The sequence below is a fragment of the Lichenostomus cassidix genome, chromosome 24, assembly GCF_008360975.1.
Source record: "Lichenostomus cassidix isolate B80296 chromosome 24, HeHo_3.0, whole genome shotgun sequence".
NCBI lineage: Eukaryota > Metazoa > Chordata > Aves > Passeriformes > Meliphagidae > Lichenostomus > Lichenostomus cassidix.
The window spans coordinates 5185388-5204319 of NC_139504.1; the positions used below are offsets into that span (position 1 = coordinate 5185388).

Below are 18932 nucleotides of genomic sequence, written 5' to 3' on the forward strand. Positions count from 1 at the left end.
GGGCGGTGCGGCCCCGGGGGCGCCGCGCGGAGCCGAGCCGAGCCGAGCCGAGCCGAGCCGAGCCGAGCCGAGCCGAGCCGAGCCGAGCCGAGCCGCGCTGCCCGCAGCCGCCGCCGCCCCCCGAGCCCAGCATGGTGATGGCCGAGCCCCGGCGGCCCCCGGCGCTGCTGCCCCGCGGGCTCGGGCCCGTCCGCGTCGGCTTCTACGACATCGAGGGCACGCTGGGCAAGGGCAACTTCGCCGTGGTGAAGCTGGCGCGGCACCGCATCACCCGCAGCGAGGTGGGCACGGCGCGGGGCTGCGGGGGCTGTGCGGGGCTGTGCGGGGCTGTGCGGGGCTGCCGGGCGCTCCGCTCCGCGCCGCTTTGTCCCTTCCGGCACCTCCCGCGGGGACCGGGCTGAGCCGTGAGCGGGGCTCGGAGCGGCGGCAGCCCGGCCCGGTGCTGGGGGTTTGCCTGCCTGCAGCCTCCCGGGAAGGGCGGGAGAGCGCGGGATGGCACCCCAGGGATGGTGCTGTCACCCCTAGGACGGTGGCATCACCCCCAGGATGGTGGCATCACCTTCGGGATGTCACCCCAAGGATGGTGCTGTCACCTCAAGGATGTCACCCCAAGGATGGTGGCATCACCCCAAGGATGGTGGTGTCACCCCTAGGATGGTGGCATCACCCCCAGGGTGTCACCCCAAGGACGGTGCCATCACCCCCAGGGTATCACCCCAGGGATGGTGGTGTCACTGCAAGGATGGTGGTTTCACCCCTAGGACAGTGGCATCACCCGCTGGGTGTCACCCCTAGGACAGTGATGTCACCCCAAGGATGGCGGCATCACCCCAAGGATGGCGGCATCACCCCCGGGATGTCACCCCAAGGATGGTGCTGTCACCCTAAGGATGGTGGTGTCACCCCCAGGGTGGTGGCATCACGCCTAGGATGGTGGTGTCACCCCCAGGGTGTCACCCCTAGGATGGTGGTGTCACCCCAAGGACAGTGCCATCTCCCCCAGGCTGTCACCCCAAGGACAGTGCCATCTCCCCCAGGCTGTCACCCCAGGATGCTCCTGGCCAGCAGCTGGTGCCACTCGAGCAGCACTTTCCTGTCCCCAGGAAGGTTCAAACCCCGTGCAGTGCTGCCGTCATGCCGTCAATATTTCAGGCTTCCCTGCCCTGGGCACTGCTGGGTTACTGTTATTTTAACTGGTCTGTCTGTGCTCAATTCTCCAGTGCAGCATCCTGCAAGTTCACCAAAATCCAACCATTTTCAGCCTCTTTGTTTCACCACCCCCGTGGATTACTGTGAATACCTGCTGCTTTACCTCCAACAAAACATGATTGCCAGCCTGCCTGGCTAAAATGCAGTCGTGTTCACTTTAAAAAAAAAAAAAAGAAAAAAAAGGAGGTATCTGATGAGAGCAATGGCTCTGAAGGATCAGCTTCCTCTTCTGTGTTGTTTTAGGTAGTTTTAGTTGCTGCACCTAGAGGTGAGCTTTTTGCCAGCCTCCCTCCTGGCTGCTCTCATTGCTGACAGAAGAACTTGCTGTGTTGCTCTCTACCTGACAAAAACCATTAAAATACTGTCCAAAGTGCAGGCTGGAAAGGCCTGCAGCTCTTCATCACCGTGGGCTTGCCTAAATGTGAAATGTAAAATGTAAAATGAATGTCAAATCACTCCTTACAGCAATGGAAAAATGCCTTTAAATCTGGAGCTCAGTGAAGGAAAGCAAAGCCCTGCTGCTCACAGGGCTCTGACCACGCTGGGATTGATGAGCTTTGCATCCCAGACACTGAAACAAAGTTCTCTTCTTGCTTTATTCCTCAAGTTCATAATCAACTCGATTCTTTTGGAGTCTTGCTCTTGCTGGAGAGCCAAGCAGTGTCACTGTTCCCTTCCCAAGTTTGGTGCCATGTGCCAGAACTGCAAATGCTCCACTTGGAGATACTCACTTGTCATTTGCTCTTTAGTCCTCCTTCCTTTGGCAGACTTAAGAGGTGGAGATGAAAACTTTAATCTTCATTTTTATTGTCGTTTTAGGAAGCCTGTTTGTTCAAAATAACAAAGGTTGCAAAAAAACAACAGAGCTTAAAAAGCTCCCTGTGATTCTTTCATCTCTGTCCTGAGGAATTGCTGAATTTTGTTAGTCTTTCATTGCTTTTTAACCAGCTTTTCTGTCCACTCTGCAGCCTTTTTTATCTCCTGTGTGATTTTTTCCAGCAGATTTGCCTTTGCTGGAGGTTTTTGCCAAGGTCTTTGATTTTTCAGTCAGCTCTGACTTCTGCAGGGAGCGTTTCTCTGCACTTGAATTGCTGACTTAGTTGCTGGAAGTATTTACCCAACCTTTGAGGAAGGGGAACCCTGTTCAGATCACTTCTGGTGATGTCAGAGGAAATTTAATTCCAGCCAAATACTCTCTGGAAGAAGCACTTGCAGTCTGGAGCAGCAGCTCACCTGCCTGTTGGATCCCTGAGCACTCTGAGTGCAAATCCTGCTCCTTATTTTGTATTTCCAGCTTGTTCCAAGCTGTTGCTGAAGTTGCAGTGGAAGAATATTCAGTTTTCAGGTGCTGGGAGATGCTGTGATGCTGCTGAGACTTGCTCAAAAAAACCTATTTTCAAAGGACTTCTTGTCAAAGTTTCCCCTGAATCTCCTGATTTGCTTTACAATCAGAACCTGTTTGCTGTTGGGCTCTTTAGCTTCAGTATTTTGAAATTGTTTTTTTATATGGTTTTGACCTTTAAAATATTTGCTTTTTTTTTTTTTTTAACACACAACTCTGCCTAGCCAATAACCATCAAATTAAAAAAGATCTTATTACCTTGAATGCAGCACTTATGGATTGTGTACAATATTGTGTGCAATCCATCCTTTTTATGGAAAAACTACAGATGAGAAGATTAAATTATTGCCATAAATTTCTAGCAAAGCAGAGGTGAGAATAAAATAAAAACAAACACCAAGCAGGAGGACAGTGTGCAAATAAAACCCAGAAATCATAAATTGAATTAATGCTCTGAAATCTCATGGCTAAACAACCAAACAGAAGCGTGGCAGTTAGGAAAAAAAAGGGAGGAAATTGATTTGTAGGATTTTTTAAAGGATTTATAGGAACAGAGGTGCTGCCTGACCCTTTTTGCTGGTTATTTTTTTTTTTTTTTGGTGTTTGGTGCCATTTAAATGGGAGCCACGTGGCTTCCCTGCCCTGCTGCTTTATCCTGCTGCCCAGAAATCCTGTGATCCCAGAGAAACTCCTGCTAATGAGGCGTGGAAATGAGCAGAGAGTTTCCTCAGGAGGAGCAGAGGAGAGGAGAGAACAGAAATAATTGGGAGCATAAAGTTGGAGAAGATGGAGATTTGCTTCCAGGGCAATAGGAGGATGTGTGGAATAAGGAAAAAGTTTGGAATAAGTGAAGGTGCTGCTTGGGGGGGAAAAAAAAAATCTGAATTTTTGTAACCTGCAGGGACAGAACTCTGTTTGCATGTGATGAACTTGTTGTGTTGTGGTTTTGGTTTTTTGTTTTTTGTTTGTTTTTTTTTTTTTTCTCCTTGCCTTGGTTTTTTCCTTTGGAAGAATTAAATGAATAAAATCCAAACAATGCAAATGAATAAAATCCAAACAAAATCCAAACAGTGCAAACTGAAAGTTGGAGTAGCTGAGGAGCAGAAGAACTTTTTTTTCATCTTCTCCTGACAAGCATTTCATCTGCACTTCTTGGCACTTGCAATTCCCAGGGAATAGGGAATGGGATTGAGCAAACTCCAGTTCTCTGAGCCTTTCAGGGAAAGAGGGAAGGAAATATCTGCAATTCCTGGTCTTTTGAAACGGGAAGAAATCATGAATGCTGCAGAGATATCTTGGAATGTAACTCCTGAAGCAGCAAAAATCTGGTGATGAGGGACGGCAGAGGATTCCCTTGTGGTTTGCCTTGTCAGATGAAGGATGTGCTAATGATATATATTAAATTTTGGTTGGGATTTTTGATATATAAACATTATATGTTAAATTTCGGTTGGGATTTTTGATATATAAACATGATATATTAAAATTTGGTTGGGATTTTTAATACATAAACATGATATATTAAATTTTGGTTGGGATTTTTGATATATAAACATTATATGTTAAATTTCAGTTAGGATTTTTGATACATAAACATGATATATTAAATTTCAGTTGGGATTTTTTTTTGTTGTCGTTGGCAAGCTGCATTTTTGGGAAGAAAACCCACTTTTCAGATAGGAAACTCCTCCATGGCTTGCAGGAGCTTCTCCACCTCTAGGATTTCCATCCCTTTTCCTGTCATCAAGGCACAGCTGAGCTCTTGGACAAAAAGGAGTTGAACTCCCTGTTCCTTCTCACATCCTCCTGAAGACTTGAATTCTGGATTTTAATTCTTTTTCAAGTGGTTCTTCTCTAAAACTTTGCCTGGTCCTGGCAGGATGAGGATGCAGAATGAACTGAGGTATTTAATCTGAATTTTAGTGCAGCAGCAGAGGTGGCAGCTGCTGCTAAATTCCGTATTCTCCTCTAGAAAATACATTTTAGGGACATTTTTAATGCACATTTTAAGTTGTACAAGGCTTGCAAAGAGCAAGGATTTTTTTTTTTCATTTTTCCTTTAAATAGCTTTTTATTTTCTTTCATTTTTTTAATTTTCTTTTTCATGTTTTGTTTTCTTTTTTCATTTTTATTTTCTTTTTCATTTTTTGTTTTCCTTTTTCATTTTAATTTTCTTTCATTTTTTTCTTTCATTTCTTTCATTTTCTTTCATTTTTTCTTTCATTTTTTCTTTCATTTTCATTTTTTTTTTATTTTCAACAGCAACTTTTTCATCACCCCAAACAGCTCCACATCACAAGACAAAACGTGGTTTGATGCAATGGGGTTTTTTTTTTAGGCTTTGCCACCTTGATCATCCTTTTTCCATGATGCTTCCCAGCTCCATGTTGTGGAGTTTAAAAACTGTGGAATAATAACTCATGAAAATTCTGTAGGATGTGAACCTCTTGGCTGAATATAGCAGAATCATTATAAATTTATATTCGGTTTGGATAAAGCTGTTTTGCTCAAAACTTCAAACATTGAAAAAAATTTAAATGTTTTTACACGTTAAAAAGTTTACACACAAAAATTTAAATGTTTTTAAAAGTTTCACACCTATCCTTTGAAAAAACAACAGCAAAAAGTTTTTTTTTGGATAACTCAGCTTCAAAATAATCCCAATTTCCCCCTGATTACAGTTTATTCACTCTTAGCAAAATCAGATTTTCCTGGGGAGTTGGAGGAAAGACAAGAGACTTCTAAAAAGGGAAAATAACTAGTTAATTGTGAATTCAGGTGAATCCATAATCAGTGTGAGCTCAGCTGATGAGCTTCACCTCCTGTGGATTTCTGTCTGCTGTGCAGCAGCTGGCTGCACCTTCACTAGGGGTGATTAAAATAAAATAAATATAATATAATATAATAAAATAATATAATAAAATATAATATAATATAATAATATAATATAATATAATATAATATAATATAATATAATATAATAAATAAAATAAAATAAAATAAAATAAAATATAATATAATATAATATAATATAATACAATACAATATCTGGAAGCATTTGTAGGACCTACACTATCTGCTCCTCCTTCAGCACTAATAATGTGATTTTCAGGGTGAATAAACACCATTCAGACATTCAGCACTATTTAGGTTTTTCACCCTTTACACATGCAGTTGCTATATTTTGATTTTTTATTTTGATTTTTACTTGGTTTCAATTTAAAATATCTTCTGTTGGAGTTTTTTTTTTTTTTTTATCTCCTCAGCATCTGGAGTTACCTTTCCTTTCCAGGTGTTGGCTAAAAACAAGGTCAGCAAGCCCTGGATGGGTTTAGTGAGCTAATTAATTGAGATGTTTTTTGTGAATTAATGGAGATGTTTTTTGTGAATTAACTGAGATGTTTATTGTGAATTAATTGAAATGTGTTCCCAAGGTCTGACTGATCAATTCACCTGCAGATTCATTTTGCTCTAAAGGGATCAACTGCAGGTCTCCTTTTTTCCAACAGTGTGTTAATGAATTAATTAAAAGTGTCACTGATGAAACTGTGAGGATCCACTGTGTTTGGATTGTTTGCTTGGAGCCAACAGGTCTTCTTTTAAAATATCATTTTTTGGGACTCAGATTTGCCCCCTTGACTCCAGAAATGGACATGATGAAGCTTTTAAAGAAGATTTTTGTCACTGCAAAGTCCTCAGTTGTTGATAGAAGAGCATCTGGAGCACTTCTTCCTCTTCTGTACCTTCCATTCCATGGAAAACCTGATTTTTCTTGTGGAAATCTGCTTTTTCTCATAGAAAACATGTTTTTTCTTGGAGAAATCTGCTTTTTCTTGCGGAAAACCTGTTTTTTCTTGTGGAAAACTGCTTTTTCTCACGGAAAACCTTTTTTTTTCTTGGAGAAATCTGCTTTTTCTCATAGAAAACTGTTTTTTCTTGTGGAAATCTTTTTCTCATAGAAAACCTGTTTTTTCTTGGAGAAATCTGCTTTTTCTCGTGGAAAACCTGATTTTTCTCATGGAAAATCTCTTTTTGTATTTCAGCTACCTGGAGCTGCTTTATCCCCTTTCCTAATGAGGATAAAATAATGAGGAGCACACTGAGCATTTCTAACCTCCCTTTTGGCTGCTCTTCTGCAGGTGGCAATAAAAATCATTGACAAATCCCAGCTGGATGCTGTGAATCTGGAGAAGATCTACAGGGAGGTGCAGATAATGAAGATGCTTGATCACCCACACATCATAAAGCTCTACCAGGTAGGGTTAGCAGGGCTTTTTCCCTTTTTTTCCCCCCTTTTTTTCCTCCTTTTTTTGTCCTTTTTTGTCCTTTTTTCCTTATTTTTTCCTCCTTTTTTCCTTATTTTTTCCTCCTTTTTTCCTTATTTTTTCCTCCTTTTTCCTCTTTTTTTCGTCCTTTTTTCCTTATTTTTTCCTCCTTTTTTTGTCCTTTTTTTCCTTATTTTTTCCTTATTTTTTCCTTATTTTTTCCTCATTCTTTCCTCCTTCTTTCCTCCTTCTTTCCTCCTTCTTTCCTCCTTCTTTCCTCCTTCTTTCCTCCTTCTTTCCTCCTTCTTTCCTCCTTCTTTCCTCCTTCTTTCCTCCTTCTTTCCTCCTTCTTTTCTCCTTTTTTCTCCTTTTTTTCCTACTTTTTCGTCCTTTTTTCTTCCTTTTTTTCGTCCTTTTCTCCTCCTTTTCTCCTCCTTTTCTCCTCCTTTCCTCCTCCTCTTTCCCTCCTCTTTTCCCCCTTTTTCTCCTCTCTTAGTCCTGCTGAATAAACACGAAGATCCCAGTAAGGATCAGTTCAGCTTTAATTCCATTTTATGCAAAAAAAAAGTGACCTCAGCCTTTAAAAAATATTGATTTGCCAAGTCAAGATGGGTTTTTAGGAGTTAAATTTCTGCCTATTGATAACATCTCCCCCAGCTCCTTTCTGAGTGAATGACACCACAGACAAGTGGCAGAGAAAATTTCAATTAATTCTGAAAATCAGGAAGATCTCTTGAAGGGAGGCTGATGCTTATGGAGATCTCTCTCCTTTGCTATTAAAGGAGTTAAAACTGAATTTCAGAGATGAGTTTATTTTCCAAATTGTCCACTTTTGTATTTATTTCAAATTCCAAATTCCACTTTTGTATTTATTTCAAATTCCAAATTCCGGTTTTGTATTTATTTCAAATTTGTTTTCAAATTCCAAATTCCGGTTTTGTATTTATTTCAAATTTGTTTTCAAATTCCAAATTCCGGTTTTGTATTTATTTGTCTCCTGCTACTTTCAAGCCTGTTAATAAATGAAATCCAAAATCAAATTCACTAAGATCTTGCCCACAGACAAGTTCAGCTCACGTTGAACTCTTTTTTTTTTTTGAAATAAACCCAAAATATGTTGAAATTGTTCTGCTGAGGCCAGAAATAACTTTTTGAAGAGGAGAATTTTTCACTCCCAGTGAAGTTTTTCATCATTTTGTTTGCACTCTTTGTACAAAATTGTGGTAATTCCACATGCAAGGCGAGGATTTCAAAGCTTTAGGAGAGAAAACCATAAAAATAAGGATATTTTGGGTGTTTGTTTGCTTTTTTTTTTTGCTCTTCCCACAACCCTCGTGTGTGATTTCTCATCAACAGGTGATGGAGACCAAAAGCATGCTCTACCTTGTGACTGAATTTGCCAAAAACGGAGAGATTTTCGGTAAGCAAGAGAATATTTCTGTGTTTTTAACATCTCAGTGCACTGTGGTCTCTGGGTAAATAAGGATCTTTTGGGGAGATTAAATATTAAGTCTTTGGATATTTAATATTTCTGTGCAGGTTTTGTCTAGATTTGTAATTTTTCTTCTTTATTAGAATGATTAGAATCCTTTTGTAACTTTTGATGGGATATTCAGCTGATGCAGAAATCTCACACCTTTTCTAGATTATTTCAGCATAAACACCTTTCTAGACAAAGCTAATTAGAATCTAAACATTATAATTATTTTTTTAATGATAAAGATTCATTCTAACATTTAATCCAGATTTCCCAAGCTGAAATTCCCATCAATGATTGCTGCATCTGTTCCTAGGGCATTGATAAGACTGGAAATACAAATTGTGTCTCTGATAAGGAATTGATTATTTGATAAGGAATTGATTATTTGATAAGGAATTGATTATTTGTTCCTCTCTGAGTTTGAACTGAGGATGAACTCGATGAGTGATGTCCTGATTGCCTCACACTGATCCCAGATGAGGATCTGGGAGGGAATGACCAGTCTAGGTGGAAGGAGTTTTTAGGGAATGAATGATCTTCCAGGTGAAAGGAGTTTTTAGGGAATGACCATTCCAGGTAAAAAAGGGTTTTTAGGGAATGACCATGCCAGGTAACAAGGGTTTGGAGGAAATGACCATTCCAGGTGGAAGGAGGTTTTAGGGAATGAATGATCTTCCAGGTGAAAAGGGTTTGGAGGGAATGACCATTGCAGATAAAAAGCTTTTTTAGGGAATGACCATTCCAAGTAAAAAGGGTTTTTAGGGAATGACCACTGTAGGTAAAAAGGGTTTGTAGGGAATGAATGACCATTTAGCTGGAAAGGGTTTTTAGGGAATGACTATTTCAGGTAAAAAGGGTTTGGAAAGAATGACCATTCCAGGTGAAAAGGGTTTTTAGGGAATGACCATTCCAGGTGAAAAGGATTTGGAAAGAATGACCATTCCAGGCGAAAAGGGTTTTTAGGGAATCACCATTCCAGGTAAAAAGGGTTTGGAGGGAATGACCATTCCAGGTAAGAAGGTTTTTTAGGGAATCACCATTCCAGGCGAAAAGGGTTTTTAGGGAATGACCATTCCAGCTCAGCTCAGAGCCATGGATGGACACTCCAGTCTGCAGCCAACCTTTCAGAGTTAAAACCCCTTCAGTTTCAAATTAAATTGAATTAATTTCAGTTGGCTTCCAGTGCCTTTTGTCCTTTTGCTAGGTGTTTAATCTGGTGTTGCCTTGGGACAAAATTCCTGCTGCTTTGGGCTGTGAATCTCAACTTGCTTCTGGTTTCTATTTCACTAAAGTAAAACCAAAAAACCCCCAAAATCTGGTGTAGAAAGCAGCCAGAGGGTGACATGAAGCTGATTGGGCCAAAGGTAAATCTACAAAACTTTCCTAGAAGAGGCACCTTTGGTGTTTGAGTTTTTGCAAGATGCTCTGGGTGAAAGGGAAATCCTACAGAGAAATGCAATCCTGCAGTGCAATCCTGCAGCAAAATGCAATCCTGCAGCGAAATGCAATCCTGCAGTGCAATCCTCTCTCCTCCAGCTCTGACCCCAAATCCCAGCAGCTCCTGAGTGTCCTCAGCAAGCCCCAGCTGCCTGGCAGACAGGTTGCTGTTCCCAGCTTTGGCACAGAGCTCCATCCCAACCCCTGTTTGCTCTCTGGTTAATGCACAATCACCTGCTGCTCCTGCAGGAAAAAGGAGAATATCCCAGATTATTCCAAAGGGTTTGGGATCTTTAAATCAATCCCAACCAGAGCCATAAAATCAAGGGCCAGCTTGGCTTCATTACCTTGTTTGCTGCCCTGCTAACAAATGATGGATTAAGAGCTTAGAGAGCTGGCTGGAGCTCAGGGTAATAATTTAGTTGGTGCCTTTGATATCTGACTTCACCTTGATATCATATGATTTGTCAGTCGCTCTGTGCCTGAATGATATTTAGCTTTTGCAAATATTATCATCTCCCTTTCCTGCCAGGCTTTTGTTTGTTCTTGTGCTTTGCCAAGTTCAGCCAGCTGAGAGTTTGGGGGGAGGTGGGCTGGGAGCTGTGGGGGAGTTTTGCAGAGGAAAAGTTGTAATAAAAAAAAATGTTGTGGTGGTTATAAAGCCCCCTGAAATGGTGTTTTAATTAAAAATCTCCCTCAAAAACAGGCTGGTGATGGCAGGCAGGATGATCCTGCTGGGATCATTGATATCACATCTATTTCAGAAGATAAGATCAATCACATATAGATATAAAATCTATACATTTGCTGCTCCGTGGAATTAATTGCATTTTTTGTAGGATGTCGAAGGCAATTCTAACCCCATCCCAAAAGCTGATTCCCTGATTTTATTCCCCTAAAAGGAGGACTGGAATTGGCTGGAGAAGCTCTTTCTGTCCAGGCTCACCCAGCTGCTGCTCCCCTTGGTTTTGTTGCTGAGGATAAATGAAGTTTTTGCTTTCAGGGCTGACAATGCAATCAAATATGAAACCAAAATGTTCTCTCTGCCTGTGACGCAGTGAAGATGAGAGAGAGGTCAGGATGAGCACCTTTAGGGTGCTTTAGCTCCAGAAATTCAAAAATAAAATAGTTTTATCCACCACAGAGCCTCTGCTGAGGCTTCAGAGGGAGGAGAGTGCTGTGAAGTTTGCAGGAATTAAAGCCTGAAGTATCCATGATGGGAAAGCAAATTATTCCAAGTATTCTTCATGAGCTGTGTTGTGAAAATATTCATCAGGTAGCTATAAAAGAGAAGAGTTGGATCTTTTTTTTCCATTTTTTCTCAGGGCTGGGTGGGAGAACAACAAGTTGCAAGCTGGTTTGAGTTCCTTTGTGCTGATTTTTTGGGGAAAATAACTGAGTTTTGTTGTTTGCTTCCAGTTCATTCAAACCTGATTCACTTGATTTATGCTGATTTTATTTCCCAGATTACCATGAGTCCTGTTATTGTGAAAATATTGACCAGGTACCTATAAAAGAAGGAAAAGAGAAGAGTTTGATATTTTTCTTTTTAGTGTTTTTTGAGATCAGGATGGGAGAACAAGTTCCAAACTGCTTTGAGTTCCTTTGTGCTGATTTTTTGGGGGAAATCACTGATTTTCAGGGTTGTTGCTTTCTTCCAGTCCATTCAAACCTGATTCACTTGATTTATGCTGATGTTATTTCCCAGATTACTATGAGTTCTGTTATTGTGAAAATATTGACCAGGTAGCTATAAAATAGAATGAAAAGAGAAGAGTTTGATCTTTTCTTTTTATTCCATTCTTTCTGAGATCAGGATGGAAGAACAAGTTGCAAATGGCTTTGAGTTCCTTTGTGCTGATTTTTTGGGGGAAATCACTGAGTTTTGTTGTTTGCTTCCAGTCCATTCAAACCTGTTTCACTTGATTTTTGCTGATTTTATTTCCCAGATTACCATGAGTCCTGTTATTGTGAATTTCAGTTATTGTGAAAATATTGACCAGGTAGCTATAAAAGAAGGAAAAGAGAAGAGTTTGATATTTTTCTTTTTCCATTCTTTCTGAGAGCAGGATGGGAGAACAAGTTGCAAATGGCTTTGAGTTCCTTTGTGCTAATTTTCTGGGGGGAAAAACCAACATTTTTGGGCTCTATCTTGCTGTGCAGGTGATTTCAAGCTGATTTCTTTGATTTCTGTTATTGTGAAAGTATTGACCAGGTAGCTCTAAAATAGAAGAATTTGATCTTTTTTTCCATTCTTTCTGAGAGCAGGATGGGAGAAAAGTTGGAAACTTGAGTTCCTTTGTGCTGATTTTTTTTGGGGGAAATCACTAAGTTTTGCTGTTTGCTTCCAGTCCATTCAAACCTGATTTGTTCTATTTATGCTGATTTTATTTCCCAGATTACCACAAGTTCTCTTATTGTGAATTTCTATTATTCTGAAAATATTGACCAGGTAGCTATAAAAAGCTTGATTTTTTTGGTTTTTTTCCATTCTTTCTGATCAGAATAGGCGAACAAGTTCCAAACTGCTTTGAGTTCCTCTGTGCTAATTTTTTTGGGTGGAAAAACCCACATTTTAGGTCTGTATCTTGCTGCCCAGGTGATTTCAAGCAGATTTCTTTGATTTCTGTTATTATGAAAATACTAACCAGGTAGCTATAAAAAGTTTGATTTTGGTTTTTTTTTTTTCCATTCTTTCTGAGATCAGGATGGATGAACAAGTTGGAAACTGCTTTGAATTCTTTTGTGCTAATTTTTTTGGGGGAAAAAACACATTTTAGGTCTGTATCTTGCTATCCAGGTGATTTCAAGCAGATTTCTTTTATTGTGAAAATATTGACCAGGTAGCTATAAAAGAAGGAAAAGAGAAGAGTTTGATCTTTCTTTTTTCTTCCATTCTTTCTGATATCAGGATAGGCGAACAAGTTGCAAAATGCTTTGAGTTCCTTTGTGCTGATTTTTTTTGGGAAAAACCAACATTTCAGGTCTATATCTTGCTGCCCAGGTGATTTCAAGCAGATTCCTTTGATTTCTCCCCCAGACTACCTGGCCAGCCACGGCAGGCTGAGCGAGGCTGAGGCTCGGCGCAAGTTCTGGCAGATCCTGGCTGCAGTGGAATATTGCCATGGCAGGAAAATCGTGCACAGGGACCTCAAGGCTGAGAACCTCCTGCTGGACAGCAACATGAACATCAAAATTGCAGGTAATTCCGGGCAGGAACTCCGGATTTTTAGAGCTGTTTTTATATGGTTTTTATATTTTTTAAATATATTTTTATATGTATTTTGATATATATTTTATATATTTTTATATATTTTTATATCTTTTTTATATCTATTTTATATCTATTTTTATATATAATTTTATATATGTTTTATATATATTTCATATATTTTTATATATAATTTTATATATATTTATATATATTTTATATATATTTCATATATTTTTATATATTTTATATCTATTTTAATATCTATTTTAATATCTATTTTATATATAATTTTATATATATTTTATATATTTCATTTTTTATATATCTATTTTAATATATATTTTATATCTATTTTTATATATTTTATATATATTTTATATATATATTTATATATATTTTATATTTTTTATATTTTTATATTTTATATATATTTTTATATATTTATATATTTTTTCTATTTTTATTTTTCTATATCTTTTCAGTTTTTCTAGATTCATTTTTCTATTTTTTAATGTTATTTAAATGTTAATTGATATATATTTTGCCCTATTTAGTATAAATTACATACTAGAAATATAGATAAAAATATATATTTTCTATCTTTTTATGTATATATTTATGTATATGTTGTACATATATAATATTTTACGTATTTTATATGTATATATTATATTTATATCTATTATATTTATGTATCTATTATATTTTCCATCTTTTATCTATATATTCTATATTATATTTATGTATATATTATATTTTCCATCTTTTTATGTATATATTATATATTATATTTGTATCTATTTTCATAAAATAGATTATTTTTAGAATTATAATTAATAATTACTCCAGTAATTCAGGTATTCTGCCCAAGATTCCTTCATGTGATATTTTTCCATGGTGGGTATCAAAGTCCACAGAGCTAAAATATTTCCAATATTAACCTCCAGAAAAAAAAAAAAATTAGAATTATAGACTTTTTTGGTGAGTTTCTAACATGTCTGTAACGCTGCCAGATGTTCAGGTTAAAACAGAATTAATCAAATAACTTCTTCCAACATTAAGAAAAAACCCTCAAAATGGAAGTTTATTGATTTTTTTTTTCTTTTTTTTTTGTTCTTTCTTGCATGCATGATTTCACTTTAATTATAAATTTAGACACAGCAGATGTTGCTGGCAATAGAAATCATTTTCATTACAATTCCATGCTGACTTTATAGCCCAGAGAGAGTGGAAATGGGGAAAATACTGAATATCTTCATTTGGGAGATTGTTGAACTTCAGCAAAAGGGGAGCTGGAAGGAGTGAAGGAAGGAGGAGGAATTTCCCTTTCTCAGGCTGAGAATGGCAAAAAGATAAAACATAAAAAAAGATAAAACATAAAAAGATAAAACATTTCTGCTCCTTGCTGGGTTATTTTACCCTTTTTTTCCCCTCCTAGTGTTTCTGGGATGGTAAAAGGGTTTTCCCACTTTTCCCAGGTTGGTTCATCATCCATTTTTGGGATGTTTTTCCTTTTCTCATTTCTGATTTCACTTCAATTCACCCCCAGCAGCTCCTGGAGATTTATTCACCAGGCCAGTTGATGGCTTCTTACTGAATAAATACTAAATAATATCATTTACCATATTATATATACTATATATATACACTATATATGTAGCTTATTATCGTATATTAAATAATACTAGTTTACATACTGGTAAATACTGAATAAACACTAAATAATATAGTTTACTATATTATATATACTATATATATAGTTTATTATAATGTACTAAATAATACCAGTTTACATACTGGTAAATACTGAATAAATACTAAATAATATCGTTTACTATATTATATATACTATATATATACACTATATATATAGTTTATTACAGTATGCTAAATAATACCAGTTTACCTACTGGTAAATACTGAATAAACACTAAATAATTTAGTTTACTATATTATATATACTATATATATAGTTTATTATAGTATATTAAATAATACCAGTTTACATACTGGTAAATACTGAATAAATACTGAATAAATAGTAAATAATGTAGTTTACTATATTATATACACTATAGATATACTATATATATGGTTTATTATAGTATACTAAATAATACCAGTTTGCATACTGGTAAATACTGAATGAACACTGAATAAATACTAAATAAATACTAAATACAGTCTGAGGGCTGCAGGTCACCTCTCTGCTGGGAGGAATTGAGCTGAAAGGAAGGGAATTTTGGTTCCATTGTTCATCTGTGCTTTTTTCCTGCCTTCCCCCTTTTCCCCACCACACTTTTCCCCTCTAATTCCTCTCCACATCAGCGTGCAGCTCTGCATTTTGTGATGTTCAGCCTGGCAGAGTTTTCCAGGGATTTTTCCAGGGATTTTTCCAGGGATTTTTCCAGGGATTTTTCCAGGGATTTTTCCAGGGATTTTTCCAGGGATTTTTCCAGAGATTTTTCCAGGGTTTTCCAGACATTTTTCCAGAGATTTTCCCAGGGTTTTCCAGAGATTTTTCCAGGGTTTTCCAGAGTTTTCCAGAGATGTTTCCAGGGTTCTCCAGGGTTTTCCAGACTCTCATCCAGATGTTTTCCTGCCCTGCATGTCAGGGATGCCTGGATGCCCCCAAACCCCTCCAGGACATCCCAGGAGAGCCATTATATAATAAATATATATAAAATATCCATTCTATCCATCCAGCTCCTGGGAGCTGCTCTGCCCCAGGGAATTTCAGCTCCTGAGCTCTCCAGGGACTCCAAGAAAAGCTGCTGAATGGCAGTGAGGAGATTGCAGCCCTGCCCTGCCCCTCCTGCTCCACTTGTGTGTGGCACAGAGTTAATTACAGCTGGGCTGTATGCAAATTGATCCCATTAATGAGTTCTGCCATGGATCTCTGCTGTCAGCTTGATAGCAATTCTCATGTCCAGCCTGGCTGGTAAAGGAGCTGGAGGAAAGTTCAGGCTGCTGGAAAGTTGGTAGTGATTGGTGCTGAGTTGGTTTTTGTATTCTTCTGTGCAAAGGGGATGGATGGAGAGCTGCACAGAGGGTTTATTTGGGATTTTTGGGGTTGTCTGGTGCTGTGCAGGTGGCTGGGAACAGCTTCTTCCAGTTGTTCATCTCCTTCATGGCTCATTTATGGAGCTGGGCAGGGAGAGAGGGCAGCCAGGATTGCTGCTCTGATAGCTGGGATTCTCCTCTTGATTCTCTCTGAAATCTTCTCTGATTCAATGGAGGAATTGAAAAAAAAACCATAGAATAACTGAGGAGTTATTTTGATAAAGCTCTTCTTTGTGCCTCTTGATTCATTCTGACTTGTGATTCATTCTTCCAAGACTTTTGGTGAAGTTTTCTTTTACCCTTCAAGAACACAGCAGTTTTTAGTCAAATAGCTAAACGTGTATAAAGTTCCCTCTGTGTTTTCAGCTACCAGGAGGAAAAACTCAAGATTCAAAAATGTTCCTAAACCTTTGGGTTCATGAGATTGCCACCTCTGATGCTTGAGGCTGGACTGAAATTCAGTAGTTTTGTGTTAATATTGCTCTGAAAGCACTGGGACAGGGAGAATTCAAAGGATCTTTTTGCTCTCAGTAACGACCAGAAACAGGATGAGTAAAGAACTTGAGAGCTTTGATAGGTTTATTTTCTAGGAAATATGAGGTGGTTGGGAGCAAAATAGTCAAATTTTAGCAGAAATGAAGACATGAATGAGATAAAATATTCCAGGCTGCAGGTCAGGAATGCCAAGCCAGGTAGTTTCCTTAGTCTGACATGAATTTGTTTTTGGATAAATCTTCTGGTTCTTCCCAGAGTGAATCAGTTGGATTGTCTAGTTGGATTGGATCAGTTGGATTTTACCTTCTGCTGGTTTTGAGAACATCATTTGAGAGCTTTCCATCTCCCTCTGCTCTCCCTGAGCACAACCTTTGCTGGAGGAATCTCCATCCAGCTCTGAAAACCCAACAGGATGAGGGATGAGCTCCCCATGAACCTCCAGCCCCAAATGCTGGCAGCCTGCAGGGAAAACCCAACAGAATCAGGGATGAGCTCCCCATGAATTTCCAGCCCAAAATGCTGACAGCCTGCAGGGAAAACCTAACAGGATCAGGGATGAGCTCCCCATGAACCTCCAGCCCAAAATGCTGGAAGCCAGCAGGGAAAACCCAACAGGATCAGGGATGATATCTCCATCAACCTGCACCCCAAAATGCTGGCAGCCTGCAGGGAAAACTCAACAGAATCAGGGATGAGCTCCCTATGAACCTCCAGCCCAAAGTGCTGACAGCCTGCAGGGAAAACCCAGCAGGATCAGGGATGAGCTCTCCATGAATTTCCATCCCAAAGTGCTGGCAGCCTGCAGAAGCTGCTGGCAGTGTGTGCAGCAGCCCAGGTAGGCAGAGACTGTTATTTTGAAGGAGGCTGGAGTGCTGCTGGACAGGCAAATATGCATTGACGTCAGGAGTGGCTGCTCAGCATTCAGCCCCCGAAGTGGGTCAGGTTTGCTGCTGCTGCTGCTACCTTTGCCTTTCTCAGCACCTCAGCTGCCCATTGATCTCCCAGGCTCACATTTCTCCTCCAACAAAAGCTCCCTGTGGCTCTGTGAGAGCCAAGCAGATTGAGTTCTGCTGCTCCTTGATGGCGATGGATTAATTCTGGAGGTACAAATGGGAGGCTGGGCTGTCCTGCTGGATGCACAGCACAACTTGCAGGGGAGCTGTCGTTCCTCAGGTTGCTAACAGGGGTTGAAATCTCAGGCTGTTCCCATTTTTAACGGGAAAACAGATTCCACCGGCGTGATGCACTCTCAAAAGAATTATACCTTCGAAATTCAAGATTGTTCTGAAGGGGGTGATGAGGTTGAGAAACCGAATACCACACGACTGTGGAGAGCCAATATTTGCAGATTGCACAAACACTGAGTTTATTCAACTGAGCACAATGCTGCAAATGATGGCTTTTCTTTTTTTTTTTTGGCTTTTTTTTTTTTTTTAACGTGCAGATTCAGGCAAATGTTAAGAAGATCACTCCATTATATAATCTCAGTCCTCTGCTAATGAGTCCAATTTCAGTCCTTTTAGAATTCTGGGGCTGGCATATGGTTTGATTTGTTGGGGTTTTTTTTTTATTTTAGAGCTGGCACATTTTTCCCTCCGACATCAGTGATGTTTCCTCTGGAATGAGACATTTTTGTGTTAAAAATGACCACTTTGGATCCAGAATGGCTGTGGCACATCAGCAATTCCAAAGTAGGAACAAGGTGGAAGAGAGAGAAGTCAAACTCATGATTGTTTTTTGCTTAACTCAATGCTGGCCACCCCAAAAAGTGGGGCAACTCAACTGACAGTGCAGTAATTAAAAACTGAAGAAGCCCCATGGACCAAGCATCCAGGATCCCATCTAAATCCTGAATTTTTTTTTCCTTTGAAAGGGTTTTCATGGGTGCTTTCAGTTCTGGAGTGCTTCAAAATGGTTTCCCAGCCATTTGTGTGGGAAGCATCATGGAAACAAAAAGGGGTGACCACAATAAGTTGTGCACCCTAATAATGCACAATAATGCTGATCTCCCCCACCCAGGGAATTGTTTTGTCCAACAGAACTGGATTTTTTCAAGCTGACAGGCAGTTGCTGACATGCAGAACTCTGGTTTTCATTGCTGTGTTCCATGGCAAAGCCCAGTGCCAACCAGGAGCTGGGTTTGTATTGTCACTGCACGCTGAAATTCAGGGCTCTGCTGCCTCACTGGTCAGAAAAAAAAAAGGGATAAATCGACATTTTACAAGTGCAGGTATAAGGCAGAATGGGGAAATGATTTTCCAGGTGTATCAGACAGTTCTGCCACCCCAGGCACACAGTGGGGAGGAATTCCCAGTTTCACTCTCTGCTCCTCCCGGCAGCGTTCGCAGCCCTTTCATTCATGGATTTGCCACCGAAGCTCAATGGGCTGTGCTGTCACAAGACCATCAGACGCAGCCAAGAGCTGCT

The 18932-nt window shown here is 39.4% G+C and overlaps 1 protein-coding gene across 1 annotated transcript in view; it reads left to right on the plus strand.

Moving 5' to 3' along the window:
- SIK2 (salt inducible kinase 2) overlaps nt 1-18932 on the plus strand; it is a 39504-nt gene continuing 20572 nt past the window's right edge. Inside the window, exons 1-4 of the mRNA XM_085081934.1 lie at nt 1-281; nt 6691-6807; nt 8173-8236; nt 12774-12935. Coding sequence (XP_084938060.1) covers nt 132-281; nt 6691-6807; nt 8173-8236; nt 12774-12935 — 493 coding nt within the window. The 5' untranslated portion in view covers nt 1-131. The remainder of the gene's footprint in view (nt 282-6690; nt 6808-8172; nt 8237-12773; nt 12936-18932) is intronic.